This window comes from Aythya ferina, assembly GCF_964211825.1.
Source record: "Aythya ferina genome assembly, chromosome: 8".
Classification (NCBI taxonomy): domain Eukaryota; kingdom Metazoa; phylum Chordata; class Aves; order Anseriformes; family Anatidae; genus Aythya; species Aythya ferina.
This window is the reverse complement of record NC_140304.1, coordinates 10724310-10741665: the sequence shown is the minus strand read 5'-3', so window position 1 is coordinate 10741665 and position 17356 is coordinate 10724310. Positions and strand designations below refer to the sequence as shown.

General features: G+C 64.5%; 3 protein-coding genes across 9 annotated transcripts in view; 2 read left to right on the top strand and 1 right to left on the bottom strand.

The window, feature by feature from the left end:
• The first annotated feature begins 282 nt into the window (after nucleotides 1-282).
• On the top strand, nucleotides 283-4279 carry LOC311440338 (flavin-containing monooxygenase 5-like). The gene is made up of 8 exons (XM_084527118.1): nucleotides 283-608; nucleotides 1271-1459; nucleotides 1538-1700; nucleotides 1787-1929; nucleotides 2246-2445; nucleotides 2523-2872; nucleotides 3212-3284; nucleotides 3365-4279. Exons 1-8 carry the CDS (start codon nucleotides 474-476, stop codon nucleotides 3720-3722), a joined length of 1611 nt encoding a protein of 536 aa, XP_084383244.1. The 5' UTR covers nucleotides 283-473; the 3' UTR covers nucleotides 3723-4279.
• Nucleotides 4280-4360: 81 nt separating this feature from the next.
• On the top strand, nucleotides 4361-11317 carry PRKAB2 (protein kinase AMP-activated non-catalytic subunit beta 2). 4 transcript variants are annotated; one of them, XM_084527121.1, is made up of 8 exons: nucleotides 4361-4495; nucleotides 6447-6624; nucleotides 6816-6982; nucleotides 7713-7806; nucleotides 8365-8485; nucleotides 9626-9759; nucleotides 9980-10048; nucleotides 10479-11317. In XM_084527121.1, exons 2-8 carry the CDS (start codon nucleotides 6463-6465, stop codon nucleotides 10554-10556), a joined length of 825 nt encoding a protein of 274 aa, XP_084383247.1. In that variant the 5' UTR covers nucleotides 4361-4495; nucleotides 6447-6462; the 3' UTR covers nucleotides 10557-11317. The 4 variants fall into 4 exon arrangements, 3 of the variants coding, with proteins under 3 accessions (XP_084383247.1, XP_084383248.1, XP_084383246.1); XR_014695344.1 differs by lacking the exon at nucleotides 4361-4495 and having other exon boundaries at nucleotides 6164-6624; nucleotides 10479-10892; nucleotides 11243-11317; XM_084527122.1 differs by lacking the exon at nucleotides 4361-4495 and having other exon boundaries at nucleotides 6163-6624; nucleotides 8365-8479.
• Nucleotides 11318-11555: 238 nt separating this feature from the next.
• PDE4DIP (phosphodiesterase 4D interacting protein) overlaps nucleotides 11556-17356 on the bottom strand; it is a 30304-nt gene continuing 24503 nt past the window's right edge. For 3 of the 4 annotated variants that reach the window (XM_084527116.1, XM_084527113.1, XM_084527115.1), the window contains 17 exons: nucleotides 17195-17311; nucleotides 16636-17110; nucleotides 16204-16439; nucleotides 15932-15983; nucleotides 15499-15716; nucleotides 15121-15339; nucleotides 14445-14645; nucleotides 14188-14319; nucleotides 13934-14053; nucleotides 13654-13831; nucleotides 13459-13583; nucleotides 13253-13342; nucleotides 12982-13139; nucleotides 12619-12756; nucleotides 12412-12550; nucleotides 12271-12317; nucleotides 11556-12080 (listed from right to left, as the gene is read on the bottom strand). In XM_084527116.1, coding sequence (XP_084383242.1) covers nucleotides 12048-12080; nucleotides 12271-12317; nucleotides 12412-12550; nucleotides 12619-12756; nucleotides 12982-13139; nucleotides 13253-13342; nucleotides 13459-13583; nucleotides 13654-13831; nucleotides 13934-14053; nucleotides 14188-14319; nucleotides 14445-14645; nucleotides 15121-15339; nucleotides 15499-15716; nucleotides 15932-15983; nucleotides 16204-16439; nucleotides 16636-17110; nucleotides 17195-17311 — 2678 coding nt within the window. In that variant the 3' untranslated portion in view covers nucleotides 11556-12047. The remainder of the gene's footprint in view (nucleotides 12081-12270; nucleotides 12318-12411; nucleotides 12551-12618; nucleotides 12757-12981; nucleotides 13140-13252; nucleotides 13343-13458; nucleotides 13584-13653; nucleotides 13832-13933; nucleotides 14054-14187; nucleotides 14320-14444; nucleotides 14646-15120; nucleotides 15340-15498; nucleotides 15717-15931; nucleotides 15984-16203; nucleotides 16440-16635; nucleotides 17111-17194; nucleotides 17312-17356) is intronic. The other variant, XM_084527114.1, reaches the window with a different exon arrangement.

The window sequence follows — 17356 nt, the reverse complement described above, 5'->3', positions numbered from 1 at the left end:
AGATGCCTGGGGTGACAGCAGCACGGATATGTCCCACCCTGTCACACACGGCCCCATGGGGACACGGGTTGGGGACCTGGCACAGCGCCGGCTGCCCCGGCCACCACACACCGAGGCTGGCAGCGGTGCCCGGAGCATCCCCCCCATCTCATTTTCCACCCCGTGACTTGCCAAAATTTGGAGCGGGGCCACGGCTCAGCCCCCACACCCAGGAAATTCCTGGGGGTGGCTCTCCGAGGTGGTGAAGTGCTTCCCGAAGATAATGACCCCTTTGCGGAGGGAGGGAGGGCGGGCGGGAGGTGTGGCGCGGCGCCGTGGGAACCTGTAGATCACGTCTGGATGAAACCTCTCGCAATGCCCCCGCTGCCCTCGGCCACCCCTGCTGGGAAGCACCGGGACGCCTGGTGCTGCCCGAGCGGCCCCACACGCCTCCTGTGCCCCCCGCCAGCCTCACCTTGCTGCCACCGCCGGCCATGGCTGCGCAGAGAGTGGCCGTCATCGGTGCCGGCGCCTCGGGCCTGTGCGCCCTGAAATGCTGCCTGGACGAGGGGCTGGAGCCCACCTGCTTCGAGAGGAGCGGGGACATCGGGGGGCTGTGGCGCTTCCAGGTAAGCCCCACACCATTTCAGGCTGCCCATGGACCCGCGACTGGGGCCAGCCCTCACCCTGGGGCTCGCTGCTCCGGCTTCGCTCTCCCCATCCCCTCCCTTCCCCGCTGGCTTCTCTCCCACCCATCCCTTCCCCTGTGCCCACCCCGCAGCTCCCCAGCTGCCCTGCTGCTGCTGGCGTCCCTTCCCTACCTGTCCCCGTCCCCTCCTGCCCAGCCCGGCCCTGGCAGCCCGGGCTGCTCCTCTCCCTGCTCCTCTGCCTCTCCCACGCACCGGCACCAGGCGCTGCCTGCCCGGGGGAACCCCCGGATTTGTTCCTGCCCCCGCCGAGCGCTGCTGCTGCCTCTTTTCGCTGGGACCCCCGCCAACCAGGCGTGCCTCGCTGCCCTGCCCTGCCCTGCCACGAGCACGGGAGCCTGGGGCACGCTGCACGGCACCAGCCTGGGTTTTGGGGCTGCTTGGCTACAACAACGCTGCTTTTGCCCGTGGTGGGTGCAGAACAGTGATGGAGCAGAGCCAAGGCAGAGACACTGAGAGCAGGAACAGCCACTGAGCTGACACCAGCACCCTGTGGGGCTCGTGGGGCAGCGGCACCACGGGGGGCTTTGGGAACCCCTCAAATCTCCCCCTGGCTGGCGCTGAGCCGTGCCCCGCGCCCGCAGGAGCAGCCCGAGGAGGGCCGCGCCAGCATCTACCGCTCCGTCATCATCAACACCTCCAAGGAGATGATGTGCTTCAGCGACTTCCCCATCCCCGACGACTTCCCCAACTACATGCACCACTCCAAGATCATGGAGTACTTCCGCATGTACGCCCGGCGCTTCGACCTACTGCGGCACGTCCGCTTCGGGGTGAGAGACGGGGACCTTGGGGGGGGACACAGGGGTCGGGGGGCTGCAAGACGCTGATTCCCGCTCCCCCCTGCCCAGACCAGCGTGTGCCGCGTGTCCAAGAGCCCCGATTTCGCCTCCACGGGCCGCTGGGAGGTGGTGACCGAGAGCGAGGGCAAGCAGCAGTCGGATGTCTTTGACGCCGTGCTGGTGTGCACCGGGCACCACACCGACGCGCACCTCCCGCTGCACGCCTTCCCCGGTACGCCCCGCGCCCCTGCCACCAGGTGCTTACCTCTCCCGAGGCCACCCACCTGCACCCAGCACGGCTTTGCTCTTTTCTTGCAGGGCTGGAGAGTTTTGAGGGCTGGTACTTGCACAGCCGGGACTACAAGAGCCCGCGGGCCTTCACGGGGAAGCAGGTCGTGGTGGTCGGCACCGGGAATTCGGGCATCGATATCGCGGTGGAGCTGAGCCACACGGCCAAGCAGGTGAGCTGCGGAGCCAGCCAGGCTCGACACTCTCCTGCTCCTCTTTGCTCCCAGCCTGATTTTATTCCCAGCCCAAGCAATCTGAGTTTGGGCCGGCAGCAAGATGAAATGTCCCTCACTAGGGTATTTATTGAAAGAGCGATCCGATTCCAGAGGGCACCAAACAATATCTGCCCTCCCCCCAGCACTGCACCCATCCAAAGCGCCTCATCCCCTCTCAATCCACCCAAGGGGCACAGTGGGGTCGAAGAGTACCTGAACAGGACCACAGTGGGATGTGGCTCGACACCGCTGCCTCCCTTCTCCTTCCTCCCAGGTCTTCCTCAGCACCAAGCGCGGGGCCTGGGTGATGCACCGGGTGGCGGAAGGTGGCTACCCCTTCGACTTCTCCTACCTCAGCCGCTTCATCCAGCTCCTCCAGAGCCTGCTGCCCCTCTCCGTGAGCAACTTCGTCCTAGAGAGGAAGCTCAACGCCCGCTTTGACCACTCGCTCTATGGCCTGCAGCCCCAGCACCGGTGAGCACCCAGGCAGTGCCGCGGGGACCTGCTGGTGCCCCCAGCCTGGCCCCACGAGCTCTGTCTGTGTCCTCCAGGGCCCTCAGTCAGCACGCGACCATCAACGACGACCTGCCCAACCGCATCATTTCGGGCAGGGTGCGGGTGAAGCCCAACATCCAGGAGTTCACGGAGACATCTGCCATCTTCGAGGACGGCACCAGGGAAGACATCGACGCCGTGGTCTTTGCCACGGGGTACAGCTTCTCCTTCCCCTTCCTCGAGGAGTGTGTGAAGGTGGTGGAGAACCAGGCCTCTCTCTACAAATTCATGTTCCCCGTCGGCCTGGAGAAGCCAACACTGGCTTTCATCGGCTTCATCCAGCCCCTGGGAGCCATCATGCCCATCTCGGAGCTCCAGTGTCGCTGGGCCACCCACGTCTTCAAGGGTAAGTGAGGTGGGTGGAGGGTGCAGCCAGGATCTTCCAGGTGCAGCAAAGCCAAGTCGTGCAGCAGGTGCAGCTGGTGGCACCTCCTCCTCCTTTTGTTCTCCTCTTGTGTAGGAACAAAAACCAACACTGCATTTCACAACAAGCCTTGCACTTTTTAATCTTGCGGGGTTGGTAACAGGTCTTCTTGCCTGCAGCCTACTTTCTCCCTTTTCTTTCTTTGCACATGCCTCCCTCTTGCTCCCTGCTTGGTGGCAAAGCACGAGCAGAGGCCACGCTGGGTACAGAGGCCCGCATCTGCCGGGAGCACGGCTCTCCCTCCTTCCTCTCCTTCCCCAGGGCTGCAGGAGCTGCCGCCAACCAGCACCATGCTGGCCGACATTGCACAAACCAAGGAGAAGATGGCCAAGCGGTAAGGACCCTACAAAGCATTCCCCCTGCCGTCACCCCTTCCCTGGTGCCCACACACCGAGCCTCCCTCCCTGCCCGCAGGTACGTGGCGAGCCGGCGGCACACCATCCAGGTGGATTACATCCCCTACATGGACGAGCTGGCCTGCCAGCTGGGCGTCAAGCCCAACCTGCCCCTGCTCTTCCTCACCGACCCCCCGCTGGCGCTGGAGGTGCTGCTGGGGCCCTGCACGCCCTACCAGTACCGCCTGCGGGGCCCGGGAGCCTGGCGGGGCGCCCGCGCCGCCATCCTGACCCAGCGGCAGCGCGTCCTCCAGCCCCTGTGCGGCGCAGCCGGGCGCTCGGGGCCACGCTCCAGCTCGGTGCCGCACCTCCTCAAGGTGTGCTTCAGCATCGGATTGATCGCCGCCACGCTCGTCTATGTCTCGCTCTCGCCTTAGCCCAAAAGGAAGGGGAATTGGGGTCCTGGTGGCCGCCTTGTGCTGTTGGTCATATAGCTGTGTGGCTGTATGGTCGTATGGCTATATGGTCGTATGGCTGTATGGTTGTGTGGTTATATGGTCATGTGGCTATATCATTGTGTGGCTATATGGTCGTATGGCTATATGGTCCTCTGGTTATATGGTTGTGTGGCTATATGGTCGTATAGCTATATGGTCATGTACTTATATGGTCGTGTGGCTATATAGTCCTATGGCTATATAGTCCTGTGGCTGTATGGTCAGAAATTTTGGGTACACCCCTGCGGCGCCAGGAGTTGGACTCCATGACCCCTGTAGGTCCTTTCCAACTCGGAATATTCTCTGATTTTATGATTCTGTGTTCTTATTCCTCACTTTGGGGTTTTGCTGGGGGGGGGGGGGGGGACGCTCTGGGGACTGGGCTCACACCCCCACACCTCCCAACACCTCTGCGGGCTGCGGAGGCCGGGACACCAACAACGCAAGCCCCAAAAAAGAGGCAATAAAGCCTTTCCCGGTGCCCCGGGCCTGAAGGACCAGTCTCTGCCCCTCCTTCGTCCCCACAGCCCCGCCACCGCCATGGCGGGCTGCCCACAGCAAAGATGGCGGCGCCCGGCCCCGGCCGGCCCGCCGTGAAGCCGCGCCGCCCTCACCCAAAATGGAGGCGGGGCAGAGCGCCCCGCAGAGGCCGGCGGTGGCGGCCGCCATTTTGAGCGGAGGCGGAGAGGCGGCGGCGGCGGCGTTGGGGGCAGGTGGGGCCGCGGCCGGGGGCTGCCGGGGGCTGGGGGGGTGCCGGGGGGTCGGGGACAGGGACGGGGACAGGGACGGGGTGGCGGCTGGGCGGCACGGAGGGTGCCCGGAGGGGCTGTGGCAGCGCTCCGTGCCCCGCGCTGTCACCGGAGCCCCCCCGGTGTCGCTGCTCGGGGGCTGTGTCCCTATGGGGGACCCCAAAGCCCACCCAGCTCCAGCCCCTGCCATGGGCAGGGCCCCCTCCCACCAGCCCAGGCTGCCCCCAGCCCCATCCAGCCCCCAGGGCTGGGGCACCCGCAGCCCCTCTGGCAGCCTGTGGCAGCGCCCCAGCGCCCTTATAATGAAGAATTTCCTCCTAACCTTTCAGCTAAACCTCCCCTCTTTTAGTTTAAAGCCGTCCCCCCTCGCCCTGCCGTTATCCCGTTGAGCAACGAGCTGCTCCCCATCGCTTTTAACCCTCAGGGCCTGACAGGTTCACTGCAGAGGCTTGCTTGGGCTGTGGTGTCGGCAGCATTTAGGGTGCCTGGTCTGTAGGGACAGCCAAAGGGAGGGGATTCCTCTCAGAGAAGAGAAAGGGGAGCTTTGAGAAAGCCTGCGTGTGTCGCTCAGGTCTGTCTCCATACAAGAGGTTCAGCCCTTCCACCATGCCTCGCAGCCCAGCAGTGAGGGAGCCGTAGCAGAGGTGCTGGGGGAAAAACCTCTGAACACCCACCCAGGGACAGGTTGTGTGGGGAGCTGCACAAACCTCTGGGCAAACCTCCTCTGGGGCAGAGGGGGAAGGTGTCGGGGTGTGTGGTGCTCCTCTCCCAGCCTGAACACTCAGGGATGCTTGGCCCTCACTGCAGGAGGGTAGGCGTGTGGGCTAGCTGTCCTCCAGCCCCGGGGATTTAAGAAATACTTCAGTAATTGCTCCGTAATGTGCTAAAGGCTGGCGTTGGCTGGCAGCCTCGCCTGGCACCCTGCGTATAACTCGATCTCCTAAACAAAGCCCCAGATGTTGCAACTAAGCAGGTGAAGCAGGGCTGGCCGTCCTCCCGCCTTGCTCTGCGGAGCTGCAAAATAAAGCTGGGAAGGGGCCAAGAACCCCGACCCATCCCAGCTGCTGAAAACCTGAGCCTGGAGACTCCCTCGTAACCCTAATGGCTCTGGTGTCTGTCCCAGGAGGTGCGTAGCTGCTCGTGGCCGGGCGCTGCATGTTCAGCTGGGCCTGCGTTGCCTTCTCCAGGCTGGGCGAGATGGGGATGAGGGTGCCGGGGTGGCTGGATGTGCCCATCCCACCCGCTGCGGGACCTGTGGCAGCCTGAACAAGACGTGAACGAGACACGAACACCATCAGAGCTGAGCTTCCTGCGGGCACCACAGCAATAGCCCCTTGCCTTGGCCGAGCTCCAGCTTGGGCGATTCCACTCGGGCGCTGTAAGCGCTCCCTGCTGCTCCTGCCAGGCTCCAGGCTCTGCTCTTCTGCCCGCGAGCTCTCGGAGACGCGTTGGGAGCTGTTACACAGCTGCTACTTTCACTCTCAGGCTGTTTTCTTGCTGGACATAGCATTTTTTTTCTGGAGAGCCTGACTGTGGGGCTGTGAAAGAGGCTCTGTGAGTGCCAAGCAACCGATCTGCCAGTAAAGGTTGGCTTTATTTTTCCTGTCTGTGCCCTGCTGCCTGGCAAGGGCTTGTGTAAGACGCAGCACGACTCATATCTGCTTCAGAAGGTAGCAATTAGCAGCGCAACTATCATGATGGTTCATAAGGATAGGGCTATAATTAGGTCAAGCTGTCTTGTTTGTTAAACTCCCCTCCAGCTCCCAAACTTGGCACTGGGGATGAACTTTGGGCCTTTTTTAGGCTTGCTGTCAGTCTGCCCTGGCCGAGGGCGCTGGGAAGCAGTGCTCTCGCTCCTCTCCTCGCTGCGGGAGCCCGCGGGCAGAGGCACGCTGCCCTCCTCTTCCTCCCCCAGGGGCTGCTGAGCTGCCATGGGCAACACCACCAGCGAGAGAGTGTCCGGGGAGCGCCATGGCTCCAAGTCCCACCGCTCCGACGGCTCCAGCACGCCCCACGCCGCCAAGGAGCACCCGCACAAGATCATGGTGGGCAGCACCGACGACCCCAGCGTGTTCAGCTCCCACGACTCCAAGGTAGGGGATGGCTGCTGCCTTCACACTCCTTAACGTTTGGGGTCCTGGCTGGCGCTTCAGCTTGTCCCAGAGCCCTGTGCTGGGCTCAGGCTGTTTGCGTGGAGAGGGATTTTAGCGAGTGAAGTGAGGGGAAAGTGAGCGTGGCCCCCGTTGTCGCCGTGTCTGAGCCAGGCTCTGGTGTTCTTTGTCAGATCCCCGGGGACAAGGAGTTTGTGTCGTGGCAGCCGGATCTGGAGGAGTCGGTGAAACCATCCCAACAGGCTCGCCCCACTGTCATCCGCTGGGCTGACGGGGGCAAAGAGGTCTTCATCTCCGGGTCCTTCAACAACTGGAGCACCAAGATCCCGCTCATCAAGAGGTGGGCAGCCCCTCGGGTCACCCTGCGCTCTCCTCTCGGTGCCGGGCGCTGTTCCTCTTGCTCACCTGGCTTTTCTCAGCTCAAAATGCCTGAGCTGGAGGTCACCAACACGCGGCCAGCTTCTCCCCGGGGTGGTGCTGCTGTGGTGGTAGGAAGTTGTGAAACAGCGGCACGGGGCGGGACGGGACGGGCCACTTTGTTTTCCCAGCTGGATGCCACACGGCTGCAGCCCTGGCCCCAGAGCCCTGCCCAGGTGTGCTGCAGTTCCCTGGGAGCTCTTCCCCGGGCTGTGGCCTTACTCCATGCCTAGCAGGGGCTGTTGAGTCGTCCCTCACACGTCTCCCTGCCATCGTGATTTTCTTGTTGCTCTGCAATACATCTCTGTTTTTCCTGGAAACGCTGTGCAGGACTCCAGGCATAACCCCAGCAAATCTCTGGCATGGGTTTATCTCGATTCAGAGCTGTTGTGCTTCCTGCTCTCACCCTGCAGTGCCAGCACAAGTTTAGATGTGTTGCCCACACAGCCTTGCACGCAGCGTCTGACACAACGGCTTCCCTGGGCACGCGGGGCAGGGCTGCAAGCTGAACTCCTGTGCTCCTTGCGGCCAGGCTCCTAGGGGTTTGGGTCGTGCTGGGGCTCTGAGCGTGCTCTTTTTTGGAACCCCACGGAAGGGCAGCGTCCAGAGCATCACCGGGGTGATGGTGCAGCACGTCTCTTCTCTCTGCACAGCCACAATGACTTCGTTGCTATCCTGGACCTCCCGGAAGGAGAGCACCAGTACAAATTCTTTGTGGACGGCCAGTGGGTGCATGACCCATCCGAGGTAACTCACGAAGCTTTATCCCCGCAGATCTTGCCCTGGGCAGGGGATTAGGAATGATGTGACCGCAGCAGAGGGAGAGCAGGAAGAGCAGAGGATATCCACCAAAATAAAAGGAGAGCTCCATCCCATAAATCCTTTCAGAGGCTGGTTCCTATGGGTTTGGACATGCTGTATGGGAAGGTATTGGGTGCCAGTGAGACCCCAGAAACCTTTAAAGGCCCATTTAGAGTCAGCTACATGGAAGGACAAGCCACGAGTCAGCATTCACTTGCAGGTTCTCCTCCAACCTGACTCACAAAGGATCGGGGAAGGAGAGAACACTTGCCCATCAGCATGTAGCAGGAAGGAGAATGAAAGCAGGAGGTGATGCAGGAGCCTGGGAGCAAAGGGAAATCCTCCCAGGATAATCAGCAGAGATCTGCAAGTGCAGAGTAGAGCTAGACTTTTGCCACCTGTGCTCTGAGATAATGACACAGCAAAGGCAGCGTGGGCTGGGAGGATCTGGGTGCGCTTCAGCTGAGGGTAACGCAGGAAGAGTCTTACCTCTGCTCTCTCCAGCCTGTGGTCACCAGCCAGATGGGGACAATCAACAACCTGATTCACGTCAAGAAGTCTGACTTCGAGGTGTTCGATGCTTTGAAGGTGGATTCCCTGGAGAGCTCAGAAACCTCAGGTCGGGGTGAGTTTTTTCTGGCGTTGCGGCTTTGCATGCGCTGTTCTCCACCTCCTGCTCTGAGACTCGCTGCTCGGGGGGGGGTGAACCGACCCCCCGAGCAGAGGCGTAGGCCTGGAGAGATTTGGGTTTGGCAGCGTGTCCTGCCCGTGTCCTCAGCAGCCCGCAGCCACGGCCTCGTCTCCACGAGGGGCTGTGCTGCTGTAACTTGCTCTGTGCTAGCGCCGTCCCAGGGCAGGGTCGGTGCCCGCCTGCGGCTGCCATTTCAGACTGGTGAGCGCCGGGACCGTCATCCCTTTCTGTCCGCTGGGCTGTGAGTAAGTCATCCGACCCGGGGCGGCAGCTAGGTGAGAGCAGCAGCCGGGTTATTTTCAGCAGCTGCCCCTGGTTTTCACGCCAGGGCGATTTGTACTGTTGCTGGCACGTCGCGAACCTTCCTCCGCTCGTCTTACAGCAGCAGGTTGGGTTACCGCGCGGGCAGTGCTGGCAGGGAGCTCAGGCATAAACCCCGTCTCAGGGGCAGCCCCAGCCTGAAGAGAAGCCCGCAAGCAGCAGCAGCAGCTCCGAGGAGGTGGAGCGCTTCAGGGCGCTGGCTGTCCCCAAACGATGCTCCTGTGGTCCCTCACACAGGCTGAACGGCTCCAAAAACAGCAATTCCCATCCTGGGACCTCCCCGTCAGGCAGTTGTGCAGCACCAGCGAGCTGTGCCTGCTGCAAACGGTGCTGCTCGGGGGCTGGCCAGCTGCTTGGCCCGGGGAGAGAGACCCTACAGGGGTATTGTAGGGGTCTCAGAGTGGATACCGCAGGCTGCCTGTGTTGTGTCAGTGCATGTGCCAGCCTTGGAAATGCCCAGGGCTTGCCTGGCTGCTTATTGTGCTGTGAGAAGTCTGGTCTGTTGCTATAGGATATGTGGCTAAGGGGGAACTAGTGCCTGAAGACCCCTTTGAAACAGAACAAGCCACCTGCCCCCTAGCTGCTGTGGCTTTGAGCCGTGAGATGTGACAAGCCTGCACTGCTGCCCCACTGCATGCTAACCCCAGGCTGGGCTGATGGAAGACATTAATGCCTGAAAGACCCTCTTGGGTCCTTCTCAGCATCTTGGGCTTGCCAGTCTTGCTTTATCCGTCTCATGTCTCCTCCCTTTAGACTTATCGAGTTCACCACCCGGCCCGTACGGCCAAGAGATGTACGTGTACCGGCCCGAGGAGCGCTTCAAATCGCCCCCCATCCTCCCGCCTCACCTCCTCCAGGTCATCCTCAACAAGGACACCAACATCTCGGTGGGTACCAGCACGCTGCCTGCATGCAGATAACGTCACCTTTTCCTATTCACCACTCTGGTTTGGCCCCTTGCTGTGCCTGGCACTCAGCTGGGCCGTGATCACGTTCAGGACAGCCACCCAGCAGCTCAGGCTGCCCGAGGTGGCAGCTCCTTGCTCCCCGTGGTGGTTGGGGGGTTCGGGGCTCTGCTGTTCCCTCCTGACACTCCTCTTGTCCTAGTGTGACCCAGCCCTGCTGCCCGAACCCAACCACGTCATGCTCAACCACCTCTACGCGCTCTCCATCAAGGTAAGGGCAGGACCTTGGGTGAGGAAAGGGGAGCAGCTGCGGCTCCCAGGAGCTGGGACCTGGGTGGAGACGGTGGCAGGGGGTTGGGAGACCCACGCAAGGAGCTCTCAGCTCCCTGGCGAAACGTAGCACACGCAGGGGTGTAGGTTGTGGCCTTACAGCCCCAAATTTCCCTGTAGCTGCCTCCCTGGAGTGCTGTGGGGCTGGGATCTGCACCAGACCCTTCCCTCGCCTTGCCCTGTCACGGGGTGGATGCGTTTCGCTGGCTGTGGGGCTTGGGACAACAGAGACCCGCTGGGGGGCTCCCCGACCCCACAGAGCAGCGGGAGCCCCTTGCTCACAGCTCTTTTGGGGCATCCTGCTGCTGGGGTGGTGTGGCCGGGCTGCGTGGAGCCCCCGCCTGCTCCAGCTGACGCTGTGCCTCCTGCAGGACGGCGTGATGGTGCTCAGCGCCACGCACCGCTACAAGAAGAAGTACGTCACCACGCTGCTCTACAAGCCCATCTGAGCCGGGGCCTCGCCCGCCCCCCCACGCAGGACACGAAATGCCACTTTGTCTGCACACGCTGGGCCACGGGACTTGTGTGGGGACTGGCCGCCGGCTCCAGCCTCAAACCCGGCGGGGACGCAGAGCCCGAGCCCGCTGGGGCCGGTGCCACTGCCCCATCCTACTGGTGTGGTTTGATTTAAGCCCTGGCTCCCACCCACCTCCAGCTCCCCTTGGCTTCTGTGAGTCCGGGGCTGCTTCGCTGCTCACCAGAACAGCCTTTCCTCGCTCCCGACACGGAAAGGGCTTCACCTTACCCATCTCCTCCAGCCTGCAAGGGGCCCCGAGGCCATCCTGGCACCGTCCTCAGCCCAGGCCAGCAGCACCGCGTCCTCCTGCTGCCAATGCGAGGAGTCTCCAAGGCCACGCTGCTGGCTGGGGGCTCCGGGAGGTCCCCGTCCCCCAGCCCTGACTGCGGGGCTGCCCCCTCCTCGTGCTCCCCAGCTTCGAGCTCGCAGCCCTCCGCCGGCTTCAGCGCTGAGGCAGCAGGAGGGAGGGAGCAGCCAAAACGCAGCCACGCTTCCCTGCTGCCAGGACAGCGCCGCGAAGGACTGAACGCCTGAACGCCCGCCCCGGCGGCACAGCGAGAGGGGCGCCTGCTCAAGGGGGGCCCTGGGGAGGAGAGCGGGGCACGGCAGGTGCCCCAGCTGCACCGTCTGCTGCCGAAGCAGTGCCATGTGACAGGGTTTTCTCTATTTATTACAGTATTTATTGGTCTCGGTGCCGCTGGCCTGGTGTTGGAGGGGGGATTTGGAGCGGTGAAGCCTTGCGTGGCATCACGGGTGCTGGGCTGCTGGTTGTGGGGCAGCCCCTGGGTGGAAGGGAGCATCCCACAGGGCACAGAGCTGCCCTGAGGGGGCTCCAGGAAGGGTCAGAGCTGTCCCCCTGGGCACAGCCACCGCCTACTGCCCCTGGGGGCTTGGGGAGGAGGGCAGAGCTGCAGGGACAGGCGTGCCAGAATCACCAGGACCCACAGGAAAGCTTTATTGGGGACTCTGAAGCCGCTGGACAGAACACGACATTTCTTACATCTTCCTCCCGCGCCGGGGCCCCGGCATGCCCGGGGAGCCCCTGGGACGCAGCTCCGATATCCGTACCTGTACCTGTCTCTATATACAAACAGCCACGAGCAGGGGCAGCATGCAGCAGGGGTACGGGTGGGACCGAGTCCCAGGGCCAGAGGGCCGTGACACCCCACGGGTGGGAGGGAGCACACGCAGAAGCGTGGGGCAGGCAAAGCCCAAGCCAGCAGCTGCTGCTGCGACGCCAAGCGAAGGCAAACGGAGGGAAGGCGATGCCCGGCGCTGCCCCAAACCCACTGCGCAGTGCCTGGTTTTGGGGCAGCGCCGGGCACCTCTGAGCCCTGTCTGCTCCAGCCCTTGGAGGCGGCACGGCTCGGTGGCTGGCGGGCCGTGGTGTGGCCGGGGACATCGCTCCCACCCCGCCGGGGGCTCACGCGACGGGCAGGGCCTGCTGGGCCTTCACCTGGCGAGGGAACACACGTGGTGAGTGCTCAGCTGGCCAGCAGGGCAACAGTGGGGTCAACACTCTGCAGGGGGCTCTTGGGGGATGAGGACAGGGACGCAGAGGGTGGGGACAGCCAGCAGAACCGCATCCACGCCCGTCCCCAGGGTGAGGGCACCCCGCTTTGTCCTGGCGGCCAGGGCAGGCTCACCTCCAGGTTGGTCCTGGCCTTGCGCAGCACGCCGTGAGTCCTGGTCACTGCCAGGGAGAAGGGGACAGGGTCAGCGAGGTCCCCGCGCCACGGAGCGACCCCATAAAGCAGGAACGGGGCCAATTTGGCCGTGCCACCTACGCTGGCTGACGATGAACTGCTCCATGCTGTCCTTGAGCCGGGCCATGCTGCGGAGCCGCTCGGCCGTGCTCTGCAGGGCATCGTCCTTCTCACGGAGCTGGGCACGCAGCGCCGCGATCTCGCCCTGCAAAGCCTGCTCCTGGGACGAGACGAGGGCCGTGAGCGGCACGCACCCGGCCCCATCCCAGCGCCCAGTACGGTGCTCACCTTGCCCTGGTGCTGGGCAGGGCTGACGGGCAGCACGGTGCTCCAGAAGGTGGTGAGGAGAGAGGCACACTCCTCCAGCACGCGCTGCAGGGTGCTGGCGCTGCCCCACAGCTGTCCCGCGCCCACGTACCCCGGCACCTGTGGGAGAAGGGTGCAGGAGTGGCTGCTGCTGGGGCACCCCGGGCTGGATCCCCTCCAATATGCTTCGAGCACACTCGTGCCCGCTACGGGGACCCCGTGCTGCAAAGATCCTGCCCTAAATGCCCCGCAGTGCCACCTTGCCTGGCTGCCAGCAGCCCGATTTATCCGTGGCGCAGACGGAGCCTCCCTCCTTGCTCCAGCCCCGTCCTGCCCACGCTTTACCTCCTTTCCCGGGCGCGTCGCACACGTCAGCTCGCGGGCCAGCGCCTTTCCCTCCAGGATGCGCTGCTCCAGGGAGCGGTAGGTGTCCAGGCGGCCCACAACGTGAGCCCCCGTCGGTCCCTCGCTCCTCCTCACCGCTGGGTCTGCCCCGAGCGTCTCTGGGGAGAGCAGAGCGGGGTGAGGACCCCTGCGGCCCTCCTCGGGGCTTGGCTTTGCCCTCTCTCCTCAGAAAGTGTGCCACGAGTTTCTCGGTCTCAGCAGCGGTGCTTACCGTCCACCTGCACCAATGTCTTAGAGGGTGGTGGAGAGAAAGCTGCTGAGCTGGTGCCAACATCCCGCACCGGAGGGGACGGGAAGCAGCCTGGAAGAAGAAGCAACAGACTGGGGCTCCCTGCACGGGGCTGCTGGGGGCCTTCCCTCCCTCCTGCTGCTGGGACAGGCACCCCGAGCTGGGTGAGCTGTGCACGGGCCCTGTACCTGCACGGGGCTCGGCAGCGGGGCCGGGAAGGCTCTGGTAGACGTGCAGCTCCGTGCGCAGGGCCTGCAGGAGCAGGCGGTGCTCATCACCCTGCTGCTGCAGGAGCGTCACCGTGTGCTGCAGCCTGCAGAAAGGTGCCACGTGGGTCTGGAGCCACCCGCACGCCACCCAGCCCCGCCGGCCCCAAACCTTACCTGTTGTTGTCCTCCTGCAGAGCCAGCCGCTCGTCCCGCAGCTGCCGGATGCTCTCCTGCTGCTTGCTGAGCTCCTCCGCCAGCCTGCGCTGCTCCCCGCGCCTCTGGCCCAGCTCTGCTTCAGCCTCCCGCACCCGGGAGCAGGCGGCCAGGAGCGCCTCCTGCACCCGTGCCAGCTCTGGGGACACGGAGCACACGGGGACGTCACCAACACCCCATTCAGCGAGCGGGGTGACCCCACGGGGGGACTCAGCCCCCGAGGGGTTTGTCCCGGCCCTACCTCGGGAGAGGCGGTCGCACTGCAGCCGCAGGCTCTGGTTGTCCTCGCGCAGCGCCCGGTTCTCCCCGCTCAGCTGCAGCCCCAGCTCCGGCCCCTGGGCGAACACATCGCCGGGCAAACCTGCAACGGGGGACGGGTGCTGAGCCCCTCTCCGCAGCACCGCGCCACGCAGGGCCCGAGGGCTTTTCCCCGTGCCATGGGGGCGTGCAAAGCCTGCCACCCCCCCCCGAGCTGGCCCCGCTGCAGCCCCGCACCGCTGGCCTTGCCGGTAGAGGCCAGGCGGCGCTCCAGCTGCTCCCGGAGCCGGTCGTTGGTGCAGATGGACTCCTCCAGGCGCTGGCGCAGGCTGCGGATCTCCACCAAGTGCTCCTCCAGCAGGTCTGCCCCTGACGCAGCCAGGGAGACGTCTCAGGGCGGGGATGGCTGCGCCGCCTGCCCCGTGCCATCCCCACAGCCCTCCTGGGGCTGCGCCTCCTCCCTTTTCCACCCGGGCTGCCCCCAAGGAGCGTACCTGTTAGCTTCTGGCTGGACGGGTACCCCGAAGGCAGCGCCCCTGGCACGTCCCAGGGGACACGGGTGTCGCTGGCCCCGGGCGCCTTGGCCAGGCTCTGCAGGGCGCCGTGCTGGCAGAACGAGGCTGCAAGCTTGCCGCCCTCTCCGAAGGGTCCCAGCGAGGCTGTGGGCTTGGCTGTTGGCACGGGGAGAGTCACACCTGCACGCACACGGGGCAAAAGGGTGAGGAGGAGGAGAGCAGTGAGCAGGGAGGAAGAACAGGGGTAACAAACCCTCTTGCCACAGCCTCCTTGCTATGCCCAGCCGTGCAGCCCGCTGTCCCCATCCCCAGCCCTGCTCAAACCCATTCATCCCAAAGAGCAGAGGTTCTCCCAGCACGCACTGATTGCATGAATTGAGTTGTGGGGTCTCAGCCCTGCCCCTACACAACACCTAACCACACCAACCCTCCCCCACGGTGCCCAGGCACCCGCACCACTTGCCAGTGCTGCCTCAGGCTGTGCCCATCCCACCCACCCCACCCCTTGGTGCAAGAGAGCCACGTCCCCATCGTCCCTTAACCAAAATATTGGGATCTGGCCTCAAAGCAGTGGCCCCAGGGAGCAGGAGAAGGACCAGGGCAGGGCAGAGGGGGCCGGGGGGGCCATGCAGCACGCAGGGCAGGCGGCACCAACCCTGTGCAGGAGGCAGGCGCTCCCTTTCTCCCAGCTGCCTCCGGAGCACCTGCAGCTCCTGCTGCGCCTCGGCCAGGGAGCAGGCGGGGGCCCCGCAGCAGCCCAGCAGCGGGGGGGCTGCGGGCGGGGGGAGCCCCGTGGGCAGGAACGGGGAGAGCCCCGGGGTCAGTGCAGGCAGGGGGGCACTAACAGGTTTGGACAAGGAGTCAAAGTGAAGGCCTAGAGACAGGAGAGAGAGGGAGAGAGGTGTTAACGCAGCTCTGGCTCAATCTGGGGGGTCCTGTCCTCCCCAAGGTGCTGAGCCACACGGGTGCCCACCGCAGCAGGGATCCGGGTGCTGCACGTCCCCAGCCCGTGGTCGTGGCCCCCCCGTGGTACCTGTGAGCCGGGCGGGCTCCTCGTGGCACTGGCTGCACTCGCTGGCTGCGTCTCCGTCGGAGCAGGGCTCCAGCGCGTCGGACACGAAGGAGGCGCTGGTGGCAGAGCGGGACGACTCGGAGGGCGGGCGGCTGCTGCCCGGGGACTCGCAGCGCTCCTGCAGCTTCGCCTCCAGGCTCTCGATCACCTTCTCCTTCTCCTGGAGCTCCCGGCTGAGCCTGCGGGGACGGGGCATCGCTGGGGCTGTGCTCGCTCCAGCGTGACACCCCGACTTCCCACCCATGCAGCATGGCAGCCCGGGGTGCCAAACCCAGAGAGGCAGCCCCAGGACGCCCACCCGGAGCACCCTGGAACCCCTGAGAGCAGTGACAGAGCAGCCCAGGGTGCTCCTGCAGAGCAGGTCCTCCCCCCAGAGCTCCCTAGGAGCAGGTACCTCAGTGCCAGGAGCTCGTGGCTGGTTTTATCCTCCCCATCCTGTCGATCTCCTGAAAAAAAACAAGCCAGGTATGAACCGGTCAGCGTCCCCATACCACAGGCTGCCTGTACCCCAAACAGAGCCCACACAGGAGATTCCAGCTTGGAGCAGGTAGCCCACATAGCACAGGGTGTCCAAACGGTCCCAGCCCTTCACAGCACCCATTAAAGCATCCCTTTCCACCCCAGCACGCCCCATTACACCCCAGCACCCGCCCCAAAGGCGCTTACTGGTGCCCAGCTTGTCGCTGAGCCTCTCGGCCAGCTGCCTGCCCTGTGCCAGCTGCTCCCGGAAGCCCTGGCCCAGGTAGTAATCGATGTCAGTCCCACGGAGGAGCTCCTCGAAGGACCTCAGGGCGTCTCGCAGGTGCTGGGCCAGGCTGCGGCTCACCCCGCGGCCCTCCCGCAGCGTCTGCCGCAGGTGGGAGAGCTCCCGGGCCTGAGCTTGGATCAGCGAGTTGTATTTCCTAGGGGGGATTGGAAAACAGGGGGGTCACGGGGCTGCCTGACACCCCTCTGGGTAGCCCGGCATGGACAGGATGCTGTGGGGGTGTCCCTGAGAGCCTGGCTGTGGGTAGAGCACACACCAAGAAGCCACCACCTTGGACAACCCCTAGAAAACCCCAAAGACCCCCCTCTGGCCCCATTCTTCCCCATCCATACCCCGGCCACGCAGCAGATTGCAGCTCCTTGGGAAAACCCCCTCCGGGCTTGGTGGCGGGCAGCTGTGCCTCGAGGAGAGCCACGCGCTGCACCAGCTGCTCCAGGTCGTGCTGTGCCCACGGGGCGGGCGGGCAGAGGGTGCCACGGCCGTCCGACTGCCAGCCCTCGTCCTCATCAGTCAGGCTGTGGGACGGCGAGGCCAACACGGCGGGGCCCGGCGGGGGCCGCTCGGTGCCCGAGGTGTAGCCGCTGGTGACGGAGACGGAGCGGGCCCGGCGCTGCAGGCTCTGGATCACCTTGTTGGCGTTCAGCAGCTGCGCCTTGAGGTCCTTGATGTGCTGGCACAGGGCTCCCACGTCGGGAGGGGACGTGGCTTTCAGGGCAGCCTTGCCCGCCCTGGGTACCCCCAGGCAGCACGGGGACCCCAGCTCCTCGCCCAGGCTGGGCTCGCTGAACACGTCCGGCTCCTCGCACTCTGCGGGGGGGACAGGGCACGGTGTCACTTTTCTGTGCCATACGGGCGAGGCGTGGGGTCCCCAAAGCCCCCAGCTTTCCTCACCAGGACTGGTGGTCTCATCCCGGTCCACTTCGGTCTCGCTTCGCCCGCAGGTCTCGTAGCCCAGGTCCTGGAAGTCCACCTGCACTTGCTTGCTGAGCTGCTGGGCGTGGGGTTCACCTGCCGGGCACCCCGTCAGCTCAGGGTGCCCCCCCCCAGGCTGGA